Genomic DNA, 15,394 nt, shown 5'->3' with positions numbered 1-15,394 from the left:
AGTAATTACATCTACTGTAGTTACATCTACTGTAATTACATCTACAGTAATTACATCTACTCTAATTACATCTACTGTAGTTACATCTACTGTAATTACATCTACTCTAATTACATCTACTGTAGTTACATATACTCTAATTACATCTACAGTAATTACATCTACTCTAATTACATCTACAGTAATTATATCTACTCTAATTACATCTACTGTAGTTACATCTACTCTAATTACATCTACAGTAATTACATCTACTCTAATTACATCTACTGTAGTTACATATACTCTAATTACATCCACAGTAATTACATCTACTCTAATTACATCTACTGTAGTTACATCTACTGTAATTACATCTACAGTAATTACATCTACTCTAATTACATGTACTGTAGTTATATGTACTGTAATTCCTGTAATGAGTGAGTGGAAACGATGTTTGTGGTTCAGGGTTTTGAGTGAGGCTCAGACTCGCTCCTCTTCAATCCCTTTTGTTTGGATTGTGTGTGAACTTAGTTGACCGTTCTGAGAGGGGTGTGTGTGTGTGTGTGTGTGTGTGTGTGTGTGTGTGTGTGTGTGTGCAGGCCTGGAGGAGCTTCATGGGAAGCTGGAGGATGAGCGGTTTTTGTTCTCTCTGGAGAACGAGTCAGCGGCCTGTGATGTGCTGGACCTCCGAGAGGTCATCTCCATATTCAACCTGTCTGCAGGGTGAGCTCAGTGTGTGTGTGTGTGTGTGTGTGTGTGTGTTCTGGTGGTCTACATGTTGTCTGGGTAGATGTAGATTATGTGTTGTGCTGGAGTCTAAATTTCACACGTAATGTTTGTGGACACACCTACTTGAAGTTAAACCCATTGCTGACACAGATGTGCAAATGCACATTGCCAATTGCCAATAGAATAGGACTCTCTGGAGCAGATCAACATCATGACCCTATTGGCTCCATGCTGTCTAATGCCAGGCGTGGGCTAGAGGGGTGTAAAGCCCCCCAGCATTGAGGAGCTGTGGAGCAGTGGAGGAACTGTGTTCTCTGGAATGATGGTGGAGGAGCTCCATCCAGTACTTTTGGGATGAGGTGGGGATGATGAGGTGGGTTGGTGATCATCATCCAACTTCCTGGCCTCACTAACACTTTTGTTGATGAATGCAATCAAATCCTCACAGCAGTGCTCCTCCTCCAGAATCTAGTAGAAAGTCTTCTTCTCTGGACAGTAGAGACAGTTACTCCAACAGAAGCAGGAGAAACTCTTTTAATTCTGATCTCAGATGAATGAGCAGGTGTCCCAATACTACCATCTTTCAAACCTTCTGTCCATTGACTGTAAAGAACTGTTTACGATGTGTCATTATGGAGGGTGTGATGAAGACAAACAAAGAAAGGTGTGTGTGTGTGTGTGTGTGTGTGTGTGTGTGTTACAGGCAGACTCATGAGTTTGAGGTGCTGACTCTGACGGACAGTCTGAGCTGCTCTGCGGATGCTCAGGACTCCCTACTGTCTCACATGCTGCACATTATGAGGGTAACTGTGATGATTACTGCTGCATAAACACGGATCTGCAGCCCTGCTCTCAGTCTCACCCGGCATGTCCAGCCCTTACCCCACCAGTCAGCGGCGGAGCTACGAGCGCTCCGGATGCTCAGGAGCTCGGATGTTTTTATCATTAGAATTCAAATGAGTTCAGCAGCTTGATGCAAACTTTCCAGTGCTGAGCGTGAGAGCTGCTGCTGGGGGCTGCTGCTGGGGGCTGCTGCTGGGGGCTGCTGCTGGGGGCTGCTGCTGGGGGATGCTGCTGAGAGCTGCTCCCTGTGTGTGTGCAGGTGGTGATGCCGGGGCCGCTGATGGACGAGGAGCTGGAGGAGGTTATGGCAGTGTCCAGGGTGTCTCTGAGAGAGGGCCGAGGGCTCCAGCATGCTGAAGTGTGGGTTTCACTCAGACCGGGGGAGATGCTTATTTACCCCACCCTGCCACACACACCGCGCAGTGTGATCCCTCTGAACCAGCACACACACTACAGTGAGTTCCCTCCCTCTACCACAGAGTAAACAGCTACATGTGTAAGTCATGTTACTGCTGCTGTAGGCTGAATGGGTGGGGCTAAACTGCTGTAGGCTGAACAGGCGGGGCTAAACTGCTGTAGGCTGAATGGGCGGAGCTAAACTGCTGTAGGCTGAGTGGGTGGGGCTAAACTGCTGTAGGCTGAATGGGTGGGACTAAACTGCTGTAGGCTGAATGGGTGGGGCTAAACTGCTGTAGGCTGAATGGGTGGGGCTAAACTGCTGTAGGCTGAATGGGTGGGGCTAAACTGCTGTAGGCTGAATGGGTGTGGCTAACCTGTGGGTGTGTTGTATTTTATGGTAATTAGATGGTAACACTGCTGTGTTGTGTTTGTGCAGGTCTGCACTCCTCTGAGAACACCATAGAACTGACCGCAGCAGAGAAGTGAGTGTTGAGCAGCTCCAGGATGTGCTGCTGAGGTCATTAGTTAAAGCGATAGTCTGGTGATTCAAACATATACAATAAGCAATAACCAATAACCAATAACCAATAAGCCCTTTATTAGTGTGGTAGTGCTAAGTGGTGGGGTGTATATTTCCCTTACTTGTTAGCTACAGTTGGTGGTGTAACAGCTTCCATTACCTGGCTTTACCTGAGTCTGAGTGTTCAGTTCTGCCCGCTCTGCTGCCCCCTGCAGGACGCTGTATCTGCAGTTTGAGCGAGATCAGAGCTGCAACAGCTGGTTTAACCTGCTGCCCAAAGTCGTCTCGTCCCAGAGGAGGAGCGTCCAGCGGCCCATCTACATGCTGCCGGAGGGGCTGAACGGCTGTGTTCCTCCTGAACTGGAGCGCTGCATCTCACACGTCACACTCTACGGTCAGTCCAAATAAGTTCTGCACGGGTCGGTTCTGCTCAGAAAAATAACGGTTCTCCAGTTCCTGACATTTTCTGCCACTATATGCTCTTCATCGTAACCGTACAGTGTAGAAACACTGTGAAGTCCCGGTCCTACAGTCCAGATAACAAGACTAAACTGCACAAACCACCTGTTTTCAATTGGTCTGATGTCATCACCTCATTTGTATATGACCGCCCCTTCTGTAAAAATCAGAATAGCCCCACCCACTCATATTGTAGGAGTGTTTCTGCCTGGACCACAATATAGGCCAGGAACGAACAAACCAGGAAATCACCACTAACCGTGTGTGTGTGTGTGTGTGTGTGTCAGGGCTGAAGGTGGAGGGTCTGTACCGCCGCTGTGGAACAGCCACTAAAATCAGTCAGCTGGTGAAGGATCTGCGCTTGGCTCCAGCTGAAGCTGTTCTGGGAACAGATGAAGTGGACGTTCTAGACGTCTCAGGAGCTTTCAAACAGTTTCTCAGACAAATACATGAGCTCATACCATCATCACAGAGAACCGACTGGGCCAAGGCAGCAGGTACACACTCTCTCACACACACACACACACACACTGTAGGAGCACTGATGATGTTTTCCTGGCTGACCAGGGACCTTGTCTTCATATTGGGGATGTTCTGTTATGTTCCGCTAGAGAACGTTCTGTGCTAGACATTGGGAAGGCGTTAATATGCACGCTATATGTTTAAGGGGCCCCTCAGAGATTTGAGACCCTCATTAGCTCGTTAGGGCTGTAGTTGTTCATCGTTAGGGAAGGTCAGGTGATGCAGGTTTCACTCTGACCTTCACCACAGAGCAGGAGGAGACCAGCAGAGTGTTTTCAGGTGTGTGTTCTGCAGTTGTGAGGTGCGTGCAGAAGTTTGGATGCCCCGCTGAGTGCTCAGTACCGCCCCCTGCAGACGCTGTATCAGTCTGACTGCTGTTTGCGCTGAGAGATGTTTTGTACCTGTGTTCTCAGCTGCTGCTCAGGAGGCGGAGAGACTGCAGCAGTACCGCAGCCTGGTCCACAGACTCCACCCGGACAGCAGAGCGACCCTGGCTGCCCTGTGTGGACACCTCTACATGTAAGAAAACCGTCCTCTGACTAGCAGCAGTAGTAATTACGGCTATGTACTAATATAGGTAGTATAATACTGCTGATATATTAATATTATAAAGAATAATGGAGGTGCCCAGAATGCATCACCGGTATATTTACAGAGTAGAGCCCGGGGGCTCAGCGAATCCGGGTCAGCTAGTTGAATCCTGACCAAACATGCTGAATTTCAGTTCAGTTCACACTGCTCCCAGCTGAGCTCTCAGACTCACCTTTACTCTCCAGATTTCACAGCAGATCTGCTGCAGCCTTTCTCACCGTTTTTCCTTTTAATCTGATTTTATACGTTTTATTACTCATTACTGTAAAGCTCTGAAATGAGCTACATGAATGAATGTCTTGCCCTGCTGTGTGTGTGTGTACGCGTGTAGAGTGCAGCTCCACAGTCAGGTAAACCGGATGACGGCCCACAACCTGGCGGTGGTCTTCGTCCCCACGCTGTTCCAGGAGCTCGCCATGAACACTGATATAGTGCGACTCACCAAAGAGCTCATCATCTATCACACACTCGTCTTCCTGGTGAGCGCTCACACTGCTTTCCTTCTCCACTAACCTCCATACAACCCAACAACTATACACGCCCCACCCTCATGAGCTGGAGGAGCAGGTTCTGCACGGTCACGGTCAGAGCAAAACATCCTGAGCGTTCTGCGAGGGGGGGGGTGCGGTTAGGATGACGGGAGTTAGAGTTATCGAGATGATCGGCTTCACTACAGAGCAGAACCCGAGTTCACTGAGCAGGAGTGTTCTTTAAGACTCCACCTCCCCTTCCTACACTAATACACTGTCTGTCTGAGGAGCTTTTGTTTGGGATGAGGTGGAGATGAGGTAGGGCAACCTCACTAACACTCTTGTTGCTGAATGCAATCAAATCCTTACAGCAATGTTCCTCCAAAATCTAGTAGAAAGTCTTCTTCTCTGGACAGTAGAGACAGTTACTCCAACAGAAGCAGGAGACACTCATGATCAATTTCAGAAGAAACAGTGAATGAGCATGTGTCCACATACTTTTGTCTATATATTATCTGTGTGTATATAGAGGGTGATTCCATTCTGTAGCCTTATTTGTTGTTAATATTATAGTATTCCTGACGTGATTAATGTGTGTGATGTGTTCAGAGTAATGAAGACGCTCGAGTGGAGGAAATGATCACCGTGTTCTGAAGAACAGAAGACTGACCTTACGGGGGTCCAGCGGTCACTGCTGCACTTTTACACTTACTGACCCTTTATTAACCCTCAGAGGACCTGCTCCCATATAGAGGGTGTGTTGATGTGCATGTGTGGTGTTTGTAGGTGTTTATGCACTTTATGATGTGTGTGTGTGTGTGTTTTGATCCCAGAAGAGAATTTTGTTAGTTATTATGAAACAAATCAGAGCGTGGAGCGAAGAGTGTGTGTTGTCTAAGCAGCTGTTTATTAAGATTATTTTTCAGGTATTCATACGCAGGAAAGTGGAGCTTTATGAGCTTATGATTTAAACATGTTATATAATAATGATAATAATCATATGATATATAATGATGTATTTACACAGTCTGAACAATAAGGTTTCATTTATTTAATCTGGAGACTGAATCACAGCTACGATTTCACTACTGTATATAAGCATTAACATCAGAACGGGGAAGAGGGTTTAAAAAAAAAAAAAAAAAAAAAAAAAAAAAAAAAAAAAAAAAAAAAAGCTGCTCAGGCAGTTCCTGGGGTGGATTTTTACTTTCTGGACCTTAATCCCCCCCCTATAAACACATGACCGCTCCATCACTGGAGCTCACAAAAAACACCAAACGAAGGCTTAATATTTGGGCCTCTTCACCTCCACCCTGAGAGAGAGAGAGAGAGAGAGAGAGAGAGAGAGAGACACGTTGAGCATAAAACAAGCAGAGAGAAAGAGGGGGGAATGAGACAGAAGTGGGAGTGGCCTAATACAGCACACTCATCAGCCTCTCAGATTTAACACTGGCTATTTAAGCTCCACCCACTTCTGTCTACAATTAAATCTTTTAGTCTGAATAAAAAGACCCGGGAGAAATACTGACCCATCAGCCTCCATCTTCTTCCTCTTCTCAATGATCTGGGGAGGAGACAGGTCAACAGATCAGCACTCTACTAAACGTGTATCACCTGCTGTACAGGTCTCTACTGACCGTCATTAAAGGCTTTGTAAACTAATCTGTAGCATCTGTTAGTTTCCTGAAGTCCATCTACATCTGTGAATCTGCTCATAGCTCTGACATAACCCAGCTCTCCACATGTTCCCTGTGTGGGTCGGGAGGAGGAGGCTAGGGTTTAAGGCTAAGGTTTACATACTGCCAAACGGCAGCGCTCCTCAAAAGCGGGCTAAAAAAGCGGGCATGAGGTTGAGGCATGACCGGGTTTCTCAGTCTCAGCTCTGGAGCACAGTCTGGTGATTTCCAACCCAAACACACCTGGATCTGGTCTGTTAATTAGCGTGCGAAACTCCGGACCTACAGAACCGAACCTGAAGTACGATCTTGGCTGCTGCTCTCTCAATCTAACAGGTGTATATTAATGAATCACATGTTAAGGGAATAATTAATCATTATTAAAATTATTACTGCTGGCTGGACAAGAAAAAATTAGGGCATGATTCGCTCCCCATATCTGACTGATCTCTTCTATTGGTTCATTCTTTACTGCTGAGATTTCACAATTCTGTTGCAAATAAATAAATAAATAAAAAATAAATAATAAAGAAAAGTGCAGGTATGAAGTTCTGTCCCGACAGCGAGAGCAGACACTCACAGCGCTGATCTTCTTCCACTGTCGGTCCAGCTCCGCCTTCTCATTGGTTTCTTTGAAGCGGCGGGTCTTCCTGCCCTCGGACATCTTTATACCGTACTGGAAAGCAGCTCTGCAGGGACAAACACCACACACAGGTCCTGTGGTCAGCATCTGAACAATAAACACCACTGCAGCAGTGTGCACAGGTGTGTGTGGGTGGGTTTGGTTGCGTACTTGGGCAAAGCCTCTTTGTTGTTCATGTAGTCGCTGTACTCCTCCTGTGTGTCGAAATCCCAGCGGCCCAGAGGCCCCTTCTTATTACCCTGCAAGAACATGAACACACACACACAAGCCCACCGATAGCTGGGTTAGATAGTGATTAGAGCTGATTAGTTAATAAAGCTTGATAATCTTCACTTGATCCTGGTGGTCATTCTGACGCCTGGACAGCACGCCAGAGGTCAAACCTTTCAGAATTTCATCAGATCAAGTCATGGGGAAGTTTCACTGCACACCAACAACCTACAGACCATCAGCCAAGAGGTCCTGAACTACAGACTGAAATTGTCTCTAAATTCGGCAGGATTCTTCAGGGTTTCTGAAATTCTAACTGATGTGGAGAACATGAGAAGCCCCAGTGTCAGAACAGTGGACCGTCAGTCACCACCTGCCCTCTGCACACTAGAGTGCTCACTCAGATTTGTTCAGGAGAGACACACAGGCTGCGTCCCAAACCACTCAACTCCACCCTATTACACTGCTGCACACTGTTCATTAGTGTGGTACAACAGAGTGGTTTGGGACACAGCCACAGACTGCTGCGCTAGTCGTGTGTAAACACACTTCCAGTGTAATGCAAAGGTGAACGGCACTGACCCAGACATTCACCCAGAATAAGCACCACACATCTGCCGTTTTTTTTTTTTAATATGGGCTTCGACCGATCTCCGTGTTTAGTAGCACCGATTTAAAGTCAGGCACGTCCGCGGACAGCCCCAAGTTATCGGTGCGGTGGAATGTGCTGCTGATGCAGGTCAGTCTTGGTAGATACATACTGCTTCAATGCTGATATAATATGGCCACATTTTTACTATTTGTTACAGGTAAACTATGATGTTTTGCTTCACAGAAAAGTGAGGTGATGCTGCACTAAGTCTCAAGTTTCTATTTACACTTCATTACTTGAGGACTTTGTTTCATATAAAATGTAGAAAGTTGTGTTTGCACTGTTATTTTTTAATATTTTTATCTATAAAGATGTTCAGGTCACTGTCCAATAAATGATGTTAAGTTCAGAAACGTTGTGCACTTTGAGCATGTTAATAAAACAGAATGCTTCTAGACATCAGCTCAAAAAATATCGACCAATTCTAACAGTGTAAACACACAAACAACCTTACCTGGTCCATCTTACTGTAGTCCACTTCCTCATCACTGTCTACAGCCAAATCATCCATCCTACACACACACACACACACACACACACACACACACACACACACACAATTAAAAACCATCCTCGATCACTTCTGTTTGTATGTCCCGTGGTCACGGTTGTGTGGATTGCGCTGGCGGCTCAGGAGGTCTGGATTCTGTGAACTGCAGCTCTGGGAGTGATATGGAAGCAGGTGATCTGTGCTGGGTAACTCACGTGGCGGGGTAGCACTCGGCGTAGCTGTTGGACATGCCAAAGAAATCCCCCACATGCTTCTTCTCCTCACGCCTCGTCCCCGCCGTGTCCCGCAGTTAAAGACCAACAAAACAGAGAGACGCTGAACACAGCAGATTACCCCACACTCCAGACGCCCTGCAGACGCAGAGCTCCTCAAACCCCCCCAACATAGACCGACCCGTGTGCTAACAGAGCAGTAAAGGATATGTCTCCTGCCAGTGAGTCGCTGCGGCTCCAGCAAACTTCTCATTGATGAGTTTAATCTGATCCTTCACGGACCCGGGACCTGAGGAGAGCGAGAGTATAGAGGGCACAAGAGCGACATCAGAAAACAGCAGTTCAGTAATTTCTAATACAGAGGGCCCCCACCCTGGTACTGGGGAACCACCTGACCAACACACCTGACCCAGGTAATCTGCTCATTACCAAACCCTTCCTGAGCTGAGGACAGTGTGTTAAGGCAGGAAACCACTAAACTGTGCAGGACTGGGGTTCTCCAGAACCAGGGTTGAGAACCATGGTTCTATCCTACTTGCTTGTGTGGTTTGACAACGTATAACTCAACGTTATCTAGAACATGGAACATCTGTATGGAGTGGTAGGAGTGTAAGTAAATATTGATACACTGAAGTATCATGTCAGTGTGTTCTGCAGGACTGTATTGAATCTCAGGATCAGAGTATTGATTATTAGTGAAGAGTTTAGATGCAGACGGGTGGCAGACTGCGGCTCATTTACTGATGTGTTTAAACTGAGCACTAGGGGGCAGGGTGTTGCACTCTGTCTGCAGAGCCCACCCAGAGTACTATGACAAACCATCACTATACTGAACCGGGATGCCTGACTCCTGACACGCCTCGTATCTCCAGGTTCTTGATAACACACAGCCCTACAGCAGCGGTCTGAGCTGTGTCTGGACTTCAGTCCATGTTTATGGAGATCAGTGAGATTCAGGATCACTGACTCTAGTGATGATGCTGAAGTATCACTTTGATGGCCGAGAGCTAGAAGCAGGGACTCGTCAATCAAACCGCTGCAACTATTCAGGTGTTCACACTTCAGTCTTATGCAAATGTTTGGGTACCCCTGGTCAAATAGCACACCTTGCTGGTGCTGCAGAGTGTAAAAAAGCAAATACACTCTCAGGAAATTTTAATTTAAATATGTTCTGTACTTCTTAGACCAAAAGAAAAAGAAAAAGAAAAAAAAAAGTCTATTACTTTTACAGAAGCTACACAAGCCGGCGATATTTCGCTCGGTCTAGTGCAGAGCTGTAGAACAAAAACAAGAGAAGAATCTAAAATTCTGATTTTACAAAAAAAACAACCAAACAAACAAAAAACACGACGCTGCATTCCTCCTAAATCAGGTTTTTGTTTCCCCATTTTAGCTAATCAGTGTAATCAAGCGTTGACGTTGTCGATCAGACAAGACCTGTTCGTCATCTGATGATGCTACACTACCACTGCTAATAAACACTGGACCTGGACTGTCACCAATGTCACTTCTGTAAACACGCCCCCTAACCTGTCTGGGCTGATTGACTGAATCTGGGTCACTGACCAATCACGGTACTCTGATTTAATAAAGTCATTTAGCTTCAGGGTTAAAGAATATATGAAATTAGCATATTCCCCAAAACAAAAGAACATCAGGAAGGAGGAAGAGGGTCAGAGTGTTTACCTTTATCGATGTCAACAACCTGCAGGAGACAAACAGAAAGAGGAGCTCAGAGCTGATCCTACATGATGACAGTGATGAGCCGCTGTTCAGCAGAGCTGCACCACGCAAACATGTTCAACACAGCAGCAGTACGCAATCCATCAACTCCACCAATGAGCCACAGGCTGCAGGGAGAGGAGCACGGCCTCACCTCATCGTCGGCTTGTGGTTTCTCGAAGTAGCTGTGACTGAGATGCCTTTTCTCCTCCTCCCTCTCCCTTTCTCTCTCTCGCTCTCGCTCCCTCTCCCGCTCCCTCTCTCTCTCCTTCTCCCGGTAGCGCTCCTTCTCCTTCTCCCGGGTGGCCTTGGACGTGGACGGGATGTAGTCTCCGATATCATCAAAAATACTGCAGACATTAAACAAGCGGTCAGTCAGACCCAGAGCAGGTTATTCATCAGAACTGAAGCCAGCAGAGGTTCAGTGATGCAAGGCAGCACTGATCAGGTCAGCACTGATCAATAACTGTATTATGACTGTTGGATATAATTTTGTAATTTTTATAATTTGATAATTTTTGAATTTTATAATCAAGTCTATTACTGACTCAGCACTACAGGAATTACTCTAGAACAGCACATCCGCTCCACTCAGGGCTAATACAGCGTGTTGTACACAGTGAGTGGGCCAATAGAGATGAAAGCCTTACTCCAGTGATTTCTATTCCACTTTATTAGAATTAAATATAGAATATGATTCAGATGACCTCAGCAGATTTAACCTGTTCTACTCTCTGAGCTTCATCACAGAACACAAACTAACCAACCCTCACTACAATACCGTTAAACATTAGTTATTGATTATCAGACTTCAAATTCCATCATTAGGAAATCAGCATCTCCATATCCGTACTTAATGTACACACACACACACACGCACACACGCACACACACACACACACACAGAACTCACTTCAAGTCAGCCTCCGGAGCTTTCCGCTCATCCAGTTTCCCTAAACACAGATCAATCAGTTCAGCAATCAATACACACGAGAACCGCTGGTGTTCTAGATAAGAGCTAATCTAGCAGGTCAGATTTAGGGACACTCGTTACCTTTGTCTTTCTTCTTCAGCTTCTTGTTGCGGGTGCCCTGCCTCAGATAGGACAGGATCTGAGTCAGCTTACTGATGACGATGTCGTTGGTGGTCAGGGTGGTCTGGGCCTGGGAAAACCACAGACAGACACAGACAGACAGACTATTTATTTATTTGATATAAAGCGATAACCCTCACTGTGATCCTAACAAAGCTGCATAAGTTAGGATGTTAGAATCATGCAGCACCGGCCTGCACAGTGCACACCTGAGCTCCTCCACCTGACCTGCAGCGCACACCTGAGCTCCTCCACCTCACTTACAGCGCACTGTTCATTAACATCATCCTGATTCAAACTGTAGTTAAAGCTCAGTTTTAACGCTCACTTACTAAAGAACGTCGGGTTTAAATCGGGTTCAGAGTGACAGTTTATGGGGCGGGCCGGGTCTGGCTCACAGAACGTGCACATGGTCTTGGGTAGGGGCAGGCTGTTTTTTTTGGGCCCCAAGTTCTAACACACAAAATGCTGCCACTGCAGAGCTACACACTTCACCTCTTCTGTGCCCTCTGCTCAGACCCCAGACATAGAGTGTAAATAAGCCCCTCCTGTACACCAACACACCCCTCCTGATGATCACTCACTTCATCAGAACTGCAATATTAATTACACACAAACTCACAAAAATAAGTTTTATTCATTTACAAATCTGTGAAATTCAGTAAATAAACAGAACCTGTGTCTAACATCACCAGTCAGAGTGTGTGTGTGTGTGTGTGTGTGTGTGTGTGTGTACCTCCATGGTGGGGCAGTCTGCTTTGCTGCGGATCAGAGTGGTGGGGATGTCTGTATCTGCATACTCGTCCTCCAGATCCACCACATACGCCATCCGGCCCGGCAGGAACAGCTCGTTACGCTCCATCTGACGACCCTTAAACACGATCCGGTAAATATTCCTTCCTGAAAGACAAACCACAACACCTCTTTACCCCAGACTCCACCCACTGACCCCCCTAACTCTGCGCGCACGCACACACACACACACACACACAGTGGATAAAGACAGTCTCTGCACACTGAGCTGTTTTCAGACGTATATTTGGCGGATCACCATCACTGATAAGATACTGCTCCAAATATCTACACAATAATTTAAGCCGGTCACAGCGCGGCACACTTCCCATAATCATTTGGATACACTCACCCAGACGGGTCTTAAACTCGATCTTCTGCTCAGGATCTTCATCTTTCCTATAAAACACAGCAAAGTTGTGTTAGTGGTGCTGAATTACGCTCAGACCCCAGCTGACCCAGTTCTTCAGGATTTCACACATACTTCACTTCCTTCTGCACTTTCTCGATCATGTCCTCCTCCTCTCGCTCCTTACTGGTGATTTCAGCTCTCACCTGAAAAACAGCAGATTATTATTAGAATAAACCGAATACAGTGACGGGGTTCATCACACCCTGTTCAGCACAACACACACTACTGAGGAGTCGTGGAACTGCTGTGCTCTTCCACAGTGGAGACCCCCGGACCCCCAGCCCATCAGAAAGCCACACATTACACCCTCACACTCTTATTGTTGTCTGCTGGTCTCATTACAAACAACCTGAGAAACAAGACATCATATTAAAGCGACAACTCAATCCAAATCAGGACACTCTATAATTAGTCTTTTAATATTTTAATATTTTGTCTTATTGAACTGTCTGAGGCATTCTGTAATCTCCAACAGCAGGAGTTCATCATTTTCCTTCTACTTTAGATCCTCCATATTAAGACTTGTCATCTCAATGATTCGGACTTGGTGTCTTGAAGTTTGATTCACTTGGATTTTTTTACTTTGAAATAATAATTTATCTAAATTAATTAATTAATTAGAATTTCATAAGTTATTATTTTATATCCTGCTGAAAAGGAGACAAATCTCACGGGTGATGTCCTCTCCTCTATCCGACTGTAATGGACTTTCAGACTTATAATATATATGTGTGTGTGTGTGTTTATATATATATATATATATATATATATATATATATATATATATATATATATATATATATATATATATATATAGGGTGAGGGCTAACGCGCTCTTCCTCTGAGGCACAGTGAAGTTCCACCACATCTTCTCAAACCGCCGCTACCTCACCCCCACTGGAGCTCAGCCAGAGACCTTCCTTCTACACTTTATCTAGAAAATCATTAGCCATTTCCCCCGAGTCGCTCAGACTCAGTAGGTCTCCTGCCGTGCCGCTGCTGGGGTTAGCGTGTGGTTTCAGGCTTTAGCTCACCTTCTGCAGCAGAGCGAAATCCAAACCCTTCACCAAGTGAGTGTGCTCCATGTCACCACCCAAGAACTTGGACTCCTGGATCAGCTGACGCCGTTTCTCTGCAGCCGACTTATCCCTGTCAAATCAGGAGAACGTATATAAGCTCACAGACACACACAGACACACACACACACACACACACACACACACACACACACACACACACACACACACACACACACACAGCGGTCAGTGGCGGGACTCTTACGCCTCTGCGGTCGGCCCCACTGCTCGGTAGTTTGCTGTGGTGCTGATGAGCTCAGTCTCCTCGTAGTCTTTATTGACTCCATCTCGTCTCTCTCGAGCTCGGTCTCGGTACTTCTCCGCCAGCTCCCGCTCTCTCTCCAGCTCCTGCTGCCGCAGCTTAGCGTAATAACTAAGGAAGACACATGGGGTCAGACGAGGATCACAGAGGTCAGCGGCTCTCTTTAAACAGAACAGACGTTACGTTGAAACCCACCTTTTCTTCTTCCTTCTGCGAGCAGCAGGATCCTCATCCTCATTATACTCCCGGGGCATTCTGGGAAAAGAAGGACAGCATGGCTTCACTCTTACTGCACTCTACAGTATTCTGATCAGTTCAGCTTTATGGTCATTACACTAATACAGGGCTGCAGAGTACGACCAATCACTGTTAGACCAGGCCTCCGGTGCAGAAGGGGTCAGGTTTATAGACAAGACATGAGCCCGGGTGCAAAGACAGGACGTATAGAGACACTGAGGATGTGTGCCTGTACAAATGTGTACTGAAAGGCTGAGTGATTAAAGGTATAAAACTATAATCCTGTCCTAACAGTAAAGAAATAAACATGTAGTACAGCGGAGTGACCATTCTGACAGACTGCAGTACACTACAGGAAGCGTAGGGGGCGACCTGGCTTCTATTGCTTCACTTTCAAAAACGCCTCTTTAAGGCCAGTTTAAGGCTGAAGGAGGTACATACTCATGATGGCGGGACTTTGAGGGTGGTGCCGAGGAGGGGGTGGCCCGGGGGGTCATCAACAGCTTCCTGAAGTCCTCATTGGTCAGCTTGGACCTAAACATTAGAAACAGATGATGAGCTTTAGCAGAGTTTAGGAAAACAGAGGGTGAACTACAGCACCGAGGACAGGAGGACACTGGGTTCTTCAGTCTGTCTGAAAACTGCAGTAAATCAGCCGAACTCACTGCAGAGCTGAACGATGGTCCTCCACTTCATGGCCATCTGGGGCCAGAGGGTTGGAGTACAGCTCGGCTGGAGGTGGGAAAGAGGGAACAGAGAAGGGGTGAATAAACAGAAGCAGAATAATTAAAGACATGCTGCTGTTTAAAGGGTTTAAAGGGTCCAGCAGCCACCAGGAGCCACCAGGAGCCTCCATGAGCCTCCAGGAGCCACCAGGAGCCACCAGGAGCCACCAGGAGCCTCCATGAGCCACCAGGAGCCACCAGCAGCCACCAGGAGCCACCAGCAGCCACCAGGAGCCTCCAGCAGCCACCAGCAGCCACCAGCAGCCACCAGGAGCCTCCAGCAGCCACCAGCAGCCACCAGCAGCCACCAGGAGCCACCAGGAGCCACCAGGAGCCACCAGGAGCCTCCAGCAGCCACCAGCAGCCACCAGCAGCCACCAGGAGCCACCAGGAGCCACCAGGAGCCACCAGGAGCCTCCAGGAGCCTCCAGCAGCCACCAGCAGCCACCAGGAGCCTCCAGCAGCCACCAGGAGCCACCAGGAGCCACCAGGAGCCTCCAGCAGCCTCCAGGAGCCACCAGGAGCCACCAGGAGCCACCAGGAGCCTCCAGCAGCCTCCAGCAGCCACCAGGAGCCACCATGAGCCTCCAGCAGCCTCCAGGAGCCACCAGGAGCCACCAGGAGCCTCCAGCAGCCACCAGGAGCCACCAGGA

At 47.1% G+C, this 15,394-nt stretch overlaps 2 protein-coding genes across 4 annotated transcripts in view; one reads left to right on the top strand and one right to left on the bottom strand.

The window, feature by feature from the left end:
• LOC140538904 (arf-GAP with Rho-GAP domain, ANK repeat and PH domain-containing protein 1) overlaps positions 1-5,677 on the top strand; it is a 19,278-nt gene extending 13,601 nt beyond the window's left edge. For all 3 annotated transcript variants that reach the window (XM_072661447.1, XM_072661445.1, XM_072661446.1), the window contains 9 exons: positions 585-708; positions 1,418-1,517; positions 1,817-2,012; positions 2,393-2,438; positions 2,692-2,870; positions 3,223-3,432; positions 3,871-3,976; positions 4,380-4,527; positions 5,128-5,677. In XM_072661447.1, coding sequence (XP_072517548.1) covers positions 585-708; positions 1,418-1,517; positions 1,817-2,012; positions 2,393-2,438; positions 2,692-2,870; positions 3,223-3,432; positions 3,871-3,976; positions 4,380-4,527; positions 5,128-5,172 — 1,154 coding nt within the window. In that variant the 3' untranslated portion in view covers positions 5,173-5,677. The remainder of the gene's footprint in view (positions 1-584; positions 709-1,417; positions 1,518-1,816; positions 2,013-2,392; positions 2,439-2,691; positions 2,871-3,222; positions 3,433-3,870; positions 3,977-4,379; positions 4,528-5,127) is intronic.
• The window catches only part of ik (IK cytokine), a 10,347-nt gene continuing 628 nt past the window's right edge, over positions 5,676-15,394 (bottom strand). Inside the window, exons 2-20 of the mRNA XM_072661449.1 lie at positions 14,682-14,748; positions 14,458-14,550; positions 13,975-14,034; positions 13,723-13,890; positions 13,476-13,590; positions 12,514-12,584; positions 12,382-12,428; positions 11,974-12,137; positions 11,199-11,307; positions 11,058-11,097; positions 10,299-10,494; positions 10,109-10,127; positions 8,635-8,711; positions 8,405-8,490; positions 8,154-8,211; positions 6,988-7,076; positions 6,775-6,883; positions 6,048-6,082; positions 5,676-5,831 (exon numbers count right to left, since the gene is read on the bottom strand). Coding sequence (XP_072517550.1) covers positions 5,804-5,831; positions 6,048-6,082; positions 6,775-6,883; positions 6,988-7,076; positions 8,154-8,211; positions 8,405-8,490; positions 8,635-8,711; positions 10,109-10,127; positions 10,299-10,494; positions 11,058-11,097; positions 11,199-11,307; positions 11,974-12,137; positions 12,382-12,428; positions 12,514-12,584; positions 13,476-13,590; positions 13,723-13,890; positions 13,975-14,034; positions 14,458-14,550; positions 14,682-14,748 — 1,631 coding nt within the window. The 3' untranslated portion in view covers positions 5,676-5,803. The remainder of the gene's footprint in view (positions 5,832-6,047; positions 6,083-6,774; positions 6,884-6,987; positions 7,077-8,153; positions 8,212-8,404; positions 8,491-8,634; positions 8,712-10,108; positions 10,128-10,298; positions 10,495-11,057; positions 11,098-11,198; positions 11,308-11,973; positions 12,138-12,381; positions 12,429-12,513; positions 12,585-13,475; positions 13,591-13,722; positions 13,891-13,974; positions 14,035-14,457; positions 14,551-14,681; positions 14,749-15,394) is intronic.

This window comes from Salminus brasiliensis, chromosome 18 (genome assembly GCF_030463535.1).
Source record: "Salminus brasiliensis chromosome 18, fSalBra1.hap2, whole genome shotgun sequence".
NCBI lineage: Eukaryota > Metazoa > Chordata > Actinopteri > Characiformes > Bryconidae > Salminus > Salminus brasiliensis.
Note: the sequence above shows the minus strand (reverse complement) of the source record. Positions and strands in the feature narration are given on the sequence as shown.